Source organism: Pseudopipra pipra, chromosome 5 (genome assembly GCF_036250125.1).
Source record: "Pseudopipra pipra isolate bDixPip1 chromosome 5, bDixPip1.hap1, whole genome shotgun sequence".
Classification (NCBI taxonomy): Eukaryota; Metazoa; Chordata; class Aves; order Passeriformes; family Pipridae; genus Pseudopipra; species Pseudopipra pipra.
Genome location: NC_087553.1, coordinates 61,068,634 through 61,076,734, shown reverse-complemented (window position 1 = coordinate 61,076,734; position 8,101 = coordinate 61,068,634). Strand labels below are relative to the sequence as shown.

The following is an 8,101-nucleotide window of genomic DNA, read 5'->3' as shown; positions in this document are numbered from 1 at the left end:
TTGGCCCTGTTGCCTGCAAGCCAGAATCACACAACATTGACAAGAAGATGCCGTAAAATCACTGTGGTGGGAAAGGACATGTGCTGGTGGAGTCAGTCCTGCATGCAGCTAGGCAAGGACTTTCCCTCCTGCCCTCCCCAAGGTCTTTTTAAGCTTTTCAGGGACTGATTTGACAAACTCATCCCTAAGTAGTCAGTGTAGTTGCTTAGGAACGGTCAGAGGCAGATATATATTTGGTGTTTAATTGCAGCTGTGATTAACTGTACAGACAAAACCAAGGCCAGGCAGGCAGCTGTTGCCTCATCCTTTTGCTATCGAGTTCTCTGTGAGAAGATCTGGTGCTCAGGATGTCTGGTGTTACGATGCAATAACAGTGAAGCAGTAGGGATGTCATCACCTCGATTGCATCTCCGGTGGTATGGATGATACTAAAGCTCTCTGCTCTCTATTTCTTCAGAGGTAGCCAAGTGCTGCAACCTGTTTTTCTGGGAAGATGGGAAATGAGAACAGCTTGTTTGGGGATACTTGCAAAGATCTCTGTTTCTAAAAGGCACCCAGAAGGTGGGGGAGTGGGAGGTTTACTTACTTACGTGTTGCTTACTCAGATTGGTGCAAAGTTACTTCTTGTAAAGACACTTTTTTTCCTATCAATGCTCAGTTAATGTAAATGATGTCTAGTATTTGGCCTTGGTGGTGGTCTGTTGTTTAAAGAAATGTCCATGCCTGCATGTGTAGTTAGGGTTTAGTAGTTAATACTTCAAGAAGCCCTGAGGGACTTTGCCTGCTGCCTTCAGTGCCCTGGCAAGGTTTGATGTTGCAGGTCTGTCCACCTGCCCTTACACACCTTGCTAGAGCACTGGCATTCATTTCAGCTGGCTTAGTTAAAGGGATATGAAATGTTTCATCTTTTCTTCTGACATGGCTTAGTGTCCTTTCCAAAGCATTTCTGGTCGCTGCTGGCTCAGGAGAAAGGCAGTGTCACTTTGCCCTGTCTTCCAGAGGAGTTTTCTGAGAGCTGGTCCATAAATTCATCAAAACAGGAACCTTCAAGGCTGGATGGTGCAGCCTTCTAAGGGGGAGAGCTGAAGGCATGCTCTGAGAACATGCATCTCTCTGTGGCTTCCGCATACCAGAAATCAAGCAAAATCTCATTGTGGCTTGGTATTGGGGCTTTTTGGTTTTGTTTTGTGTATATAGATAGAAATGTACAGAGTCCCAGGACCAGCAATTTGAAGTGTGAAAAACAGGAAGCCTGACTAGGTTCAGGTCAGGAGAACCCTGGTGTGGGGGCAAGAGGCCATGGCAAACAGATGCTGGGCAGGCTCTGGATGAGCAGAACTTCTCCAGGCTGCCGTGCCTGTGTCTCTGCCTGCGCCATCACAGACTGGAGCTGTCACGGATGCTCCTCTGTGCTCCTCTGCCCGTATCAAGCCAAAAAACCTCCCCCACCTCACTTCCCCTGTGCTGGAGCAAAGGGGATTTCAGACTCTTCAGCAGAAGTAATTGCTCTGCACCAGCTACTTCTGAGCCCCTGCAGAGTGCAAGTGTTTGTTTCCCTTCCTGGGTTTAGCTGTAATAGCTGTAAAAACCAGAATTGAATGGTTTTGGGGTTGTTGTGTTTTTTCCCTTGCACGTTTTCCTGTAATTATGAGGTGGGAGTGTGTTTTGCCGTGAAATTTTCTAGTTGCAGAGTGCTCAGCAGATACTACTATTTTGGAGAAGGAAAAAAAAAAGGGGAGGAGGTGAGTTTTGACGCATGGATGATATTTGAAAATTACTATTTACCGAAGCTTAATTCCCTGGCTGGTGGTTGAGTATTAGAATTGACTGTGAACAACCGTGGCATTTAAACTGAGCAGGGCTGCTGCACAGGGCTGGGTGGCCTGAGATCTCTGTCTGTCAGGAGCTGCTGTTGCCACACTACAGTGTGGGCTGTAGTGGGCACCTCTCCTTAAAGTTTTGAAACTCACTTTGCAAATTTTGAACTTCACTGGAATAACAGGAAACTCATTAAGCCTTTACTGTGCATTTGCGATTTAACAGAATCCTTTGAGTTTTGCCTGAACCTGACAGTGTTTGACTAATGCAAAAGAGTTGTCACTGTGGCAGTCTGTGAAGGCTTGCAGAGAGAGGAAACACTTTTTTTTGGCACAGGGGGAGCGGACAGGCTTTTGGTCCTCCCCACCTTCTGCATGGCAAGCTGCAAATGCTGCTGCTGCTCTTCCAAGGGCTTGTAGCTCTGAGAGCAGTTCTGCAGCTTTTTAAAAAAAATTGTCATGACCTCTGAGGATAGTGGTGTGAAATCAACGTTTTCGAGCCTCCGCCTTAGCTCAGTTGATTTGAAGTCCAAATTTCAGAGCCCGGGAGCCTGGCAGGTGGTGGCAGGGATGGATGTTTCCTGTAGCTTCGCAGAAAACAGATGTTTTCAAGGCAATTGCAGAGACGTCAAGGCAAGAAAAAGCAGAATTGAGAATCACTGACCTAAGGTTATTGTATTTACAGTAAAAAGAGCCAGGTGTTTCCATTGCCACTCTATGAATCACTTGCTGCAATGTAAAGGCCTGTCCTGCCATGCTGTGTCCTCATGGCGCGGTGGTGCTGTGCAGGCTGGGCTCTGCCGAAACCTGGAGCAGGGAGGAGGAGGCGATGTGGAGCTGTGTGACCCTGTGAGCCGAGTCACTGCACTGTCACCGTGTCGGGCTGACCCGGGGCCTGCGGGCGAGCCCAAGGCATCTCCTTTCCCGCTGTGACTCCCTTGTGGGTCATCCTTTCCTTGAGAAAGGACGCGAAAAGGGAGCTCATCGTGAACGATTTTTCCCTTCTGCAGCCTCGTTAAACAGGACTCGGTGCAGAGTGAGCCGGGCTTGGGGACCCCCTGAGGGAGCTGAGGCCGGGGCGAGCCGCGGCGCTCCTGGCACGGGAGGTGATGGCGCAGGAGCAGCTGGAAGCACCTGCTGGGATGCAGCCCCCCATCCCTGGAGGGGATTCTGCCGGTCGGCCCTGTGCCACTGCCAGCCTGCTGCTCCTGCCCGGGCGTCCTCCATTCAGGACTGGGCACTGTGTGGCCACGTTTCCTGCCCTGCCCTCCCTGCCGGGCACAGCCCTGCGGGGGGAATTCGGGGGCAGCAGCGGCAGCACAAAGCGGGTCCCGGGCCCCCACAGCGCTGCCGGCTCGGCTGCTGAGCACTGCCACGCTGCCAGATTCTTCCTCTTATTTATTTCTCTTCCTCTCTCCCCTCTTCCCTTTTCTGTAAAACCGTTCTGTGCTTCTCGGCTGGATTGGAGCAGGGTCACGGCCCCCCACGGCAAAGCCCAGCCCCCCTCCCAGGCACAGCTGTGCGTCCGGAGCCAGTGCCAAGGGGTGGCACGGGAAAAGCACGGCCTGCAGTGCCAAGAGGGAGCGTAGTAAAAGCACAGCAGAAGGCACGGGAAAAAAATGGTTCAGAAAAAGAAAACTGGAATTGCCACAGAAGAAGGTTTTAGTTTCTTTTGCCTTTTCTGTCTGCTTTAACTTTTCAGGTCAGTGACATTAATGGGCTGTGGTGGAAGTGAAGTAAATAATGGCATATGCCAGAGGCAGCACATCGATTTTTAAGTTGCCCCTCAATAATTAGTGACAACCTTTGTGGGGACTGACTGCTGGGTTTAACAAACCTCTGGCAGCAGGAAAAGCAAAGCAACACAGAGGAGAAGGAAAAAAAGAAAAGGCTATTGCTTGCTTTTTTACTTTCATCTTGTTTTTACTAGAGTCATATTGGGATGATTTAAAAAAATCATTTCGGTTTACTGCTCTGTCGGAGTAACCCATGTAAAAGGTAGGTACCAGTCAGCATAAGGTCATTGCATGGTAAAAAAATTGTTTCACAGTTTGGTCATTCCTATAATGCTGCTCTTTAATTGAACAAAAACTAGTGTAAGTATTGAGGAGTCTTACTGAGGTACGTACAGCTAGAGGCAGAGCTGTCCTCACACAGTGCCTGCACAGCTCACTAATACAGCAAAGAACATTCCTGAGGCTCTAAGATTCCTGCTAGAAATTTCACTTGGGTTCACTTTTAAATTTTTGGTAAATGAGATTTCCCTTTGCTAATACAACAATAATATATCTTGCATTTTTTTCTTTTAAAATCATTAATTTTAAAATACAGATATGCAATAAGTATGATTCTCCATTTTCATGTGATTATGCCACTTTGTATTTATAAACTAATTGTTAAGAACACACATGCCTACTAAAAAGAAATAATTTGGAAAAGTTACCAAAATGGTATGCTGGCCAGTCAATGAATTATACTTGTTCAAAGGCCATGAAGGAGGCTTTATATAAGAGACTTTGCAGGTCAGTAGAGTCCTGGGATGAGTTCATAATATAGATGAAGAACTGAGACACAAATAACAGTTGCTAGTTCTGATCAAAAATTTGGTTCTCTTAAGGCAGGTAAGAGGAGCTGTTTTCAGATTTCTTTTAATGAATGACTTAAAAGGAAAAAAATGAGAAGAGGAATTGTTCATATGGTTTTCTACTTGAAAGACTAACAGAAAAATGTGACTGTCACTGTGTTTTCCTCATGCACTGAGACTCATTCTTCTCCCTTATTACTTTCTCATGTCTCTGGTATGTGAAGTGTTCATCATAAAATGGATTATTTGTCTTGCTTGCTGCAGGTGGATGGGGATAGTTAGTAAGTGGCAGTAATGATAAATGCCTGTGTTTGGGGATCAAGATACACCTAAGAGGCCTCGTTCTCTCTCCTCCCTTATGTGTCCCAGTTTTGCCCCAAAGTGGTGCATGAAGAAGTAATAGGGTAATAATATGGGACACAAGAGGCAGTATGAGATTTCAGAGTAAAAGGAAAGCCAAGATATAATACAGAAAGTGGATTAACAAGTGGATTAACAATCCTACTTGTTTACAGTAGGATTGACCAGGAACCGCTTGTAAAAGAAATGAGGTTAAAATTAATGAACAGGTGAATCTGCATATGTAATCTGTCAGAGCAAGCAACCAATAAAAAAGAATGACTCTAATTATAAAGTCAGTAGCACAGGAGGGAAAGAATAGTTTAAAACAAACCAAACAAATTGGTATCTAATCAAACATTCAGCTCACTCTGTACAGTTTTCCTCCTTGTCTTTAGGTTTAAACCCCAGTGCCCTTTACCTGCACTGAGGAACACAGGGTTAATTACCTGTCACAGCTCAGGTGTTCAGTCACAGCCACACCACATGCTTCTTTCCCAGGAGCAAACAGTCCCTTTTTGAAATAATGGCTATCTCTGTTTTCAGGTGCTGGATATTATCCTAAGTATGCAGGAAGCTACAGCTCATAGAGCTTGTCCTCTTATGTGATCAGTTTCTACTGGTTCCCAAACAGCTCCACTAAAACCAGAGCGAACATGAAGTTGTGGATCTTTTTTTTCTCTTTCCTTATAGTTTGTCAGTAGAGATGTTTCTTGGGAATGGTTTCCTTATAGTGCAGGTTTCAGTGGTACTGTTCTTCCCCTTGCTGGCAGGTCCCAGCTGGGAAGGGGATGCCAGTCCCTGAGCACTTCTAACAAGAAGCACCAACACAGGATGTTCTCATTTTCTTCCAGTACTAAAAAGCATCTGGTGAGGGTGTAGTTGGATCACTGTGCTCCATGGGAATGACTGCTGTATTGCTAAACAGACCCCGTGGGTTACACCAGCACAGAATTTTTCTCTCCCACCACAGTGGTCAGTTGAGTCAGGTTTGCCATGAGCTCCCGACTCTCCTTTGGCTGCTGTTGTCTCTTTTGTTCTTTGCCCTCCCTGTAATACCCAATACATGTCCTGATTCAGATCATTCTTATCCAGAGTGTCTTAGAGAGGTAAGGAATGGCCACAGGGACAGTACTGCTTACAGGTCACCTCCCATCTCTGGGAGATGGCTGCATGGAACACCAAGTAGAAGACAAATTGGGGAATAGAAAAGGGCTCAAGATGTGCACTGTGAGACAGAGCACAAGAGTGAATGCAGCTGTGTCAATACCACCTACAGAACTGGGATATTGCATCAGCCTGAAGGAATTAAATGCCAAAAAAGCTGCACACAAAAGCTTTTCCTTGAAAATTCAGTGATGAGAAAGTAGACAGGTTATTAACAAAGCACAGTTTTAATAAAAATGTTTAAGGCTTACATTTCAAAATGACTTATAAATAAACTTAATCACAATGTATATATTTTTTTAAAAAACTCTATTCATTATAATATATATTTTCTGAGTTATAAAATCCCATATAAATAGCAAATTATTCTCAGTATGCAGATTACAAGAACACATAAAAACTGGGATGTATATCTGAAAGGAATCCTGAGTATGCACTCAAAAAATGGCAGAAAATAGAACAATGGTAGAGTTGGACACAAGAAATGCTGTTGTCCCAGCATGTTATTTTCTTTAAAAAAAAAATAAAACTGAGAACTTTTTGGTTGCTCAACCTTGTTCAGCTCCGTAGACTCAGGAATGGCTCTGGATACTCCACTCCTAGAGATTTCAGGAGCACCCTGTAGATTCTTTTGGTATCAAAAAAAGAAACTGATGTCTGTCTTCAGATGGACAGAAATAAGGCACTTCTGTAGGGCAGGTCAGTGCTGGCTGCAAGCAGCAGCTTGGACTTACAGCCAGAGAGCAGCAGAAGTCGACTCTTGAACGATGATGTGTGGCAACAAATTTGCAAGAGGCAGCCAATTCTTACACTCCTCAAGGTTCCCCCGATTACCTCCCAAAATAACAATATAAATTAAACCAAGAATTAATAAGTGGAAACTTTGCATGTTTGAAATATCAAAGTGAAAGTTCCCTTTTGTTTTTAGATTGAGGTAAGTGAACGAGCAAGTTGGACCAAGAGCCAGTGGTCTGCCTACAGCAGGATGCTGCTCTCTGTGTGGCACAAGTCGGAGCAGCATTTGGATCAGAGCTTTCACCTCGTGCTTTCTCCTTGCTTTTCCAAGTGAGCTGCACAAGAGATCAATGTGAGTGGTAACATTCCCAGTGGTGTGACTACATCTCCTAGAACCAGGCAGACTGCAGGACTGCAAGAGGACATCGACTTGCAGAAGCCTGTCAGTGTATTTAAATTCTGAGCTATTCTATTATTGTAGCACAATGGGCTTTTTCTGGTCATAATGAAAAAACCAGTCAATTATTCATGGGAGAAATAAAGACTATTCTGCCTGTTGTTTTCAAAGAGTAATGTAGTCACTATATATTCCTTTAAACGCTGCTCTTACATAAACTATAATGTTTTTTTCATATACTCAGGGTCATGACCTCTGGCTTACTACTAAAACATGAATCATAAGAGCAAGCTCATACATGCAAACTGCAGTAAACACACAGAGGCTTAAATTTTGCTTCTTATTAGAGAGTCAACTCAGTAGAGATAATGAAGTAAATTAGAGCTGTTTATAGTCTCCTGGCTTATTCCGAGTTTAGCTGGGATCAAAAACCGGATGAACAACGTTACACTGCAGTTGAGCCGTAGTTGCTGAGAGCAGAACTTCACAAGTAAACAACGGATGCACGATAGCATTTTAGATTCAGAAATTCTCAACAGTCTTCTGTCCTTTCAAATACTACAAATAACTTCTTTCTTCTTGGTATCCTATAAATACTCACATGGCAATTTTCTTCCTGGTTTTAGTTCAAAACAACAGCAAGAAGTTGTAATTATTGCACAGTATGTTAGGATGAAAGACTAGAAAAGAGTATGGCACTTGCAGGGTGACTTTTCAGTCCAAAGAAAAGCTCTTCATTTTTTCTGCTAGTTCCTGTCTCATTTCTATATGTTTTTTCAGGTTTTGCACTTCATGGGGCAGGTTAATGTCCCACACTGACACACAGGATTGTAACTCTGGGGAAAAAAAGAAAATTTGAAAACTGCAACAGAGACGAATTATTGCATAATTAGCAGTGGTTTTGCTTATCTCCTTATTTTAATTACATGTAAATTCACTCAATGAAGCAGGATCCTTAGGACCTGGAAGACAAGTTACATGACACTTCATGTGTGAGAGAATGCAGTCATAGGCTACAAGCTGTTTGTACTTGCTTGTTTGTACTTGTACTCACAATGGTTT

General features: G+C 44.1%; 1 protein-coding gene and 1 long non-coding RNA gene across 3 annotated transcripts in view; one reads left to right on the top strand and one right to left on the bottom strand.

The window, feature by feature from the left end:
- Positions 1 to 422: 422 nt before the first annotated feature.
- On the top strand, positions 423 to 7,211 carry LOC135414937 (uncharacterized). The gene is made up of 2 exons (XR_010430913.1): positions 423 to 3,519; positions 6,836 to 7,211. It is a non-coding gene; the product is annotated as an uncharacterized LOC135414937 (long non-coding RNA).
- Positions 6,116 to 8,101, bottom strand: part of LRRK2 (leucine rich repeat kinase 2) — a 64,427-nt gene continuing 62,441 nt past the window's right edge. For both annotated transcript variants that reach the window (XM_064656300.1, XM_064656301.1), the window contains one exon: positions 6,116 to 7,875. In XM_064656300.1, coding sequence (XP_064512370.1) covers positions 7,754 to 7,875 — 122 coding nt within the window. In that variant the 3' untranslated portion in view covers positions 6,116 to 7,753. The remainder of the gene's footprint in view (positions 7,876 to 8,101) is intronic.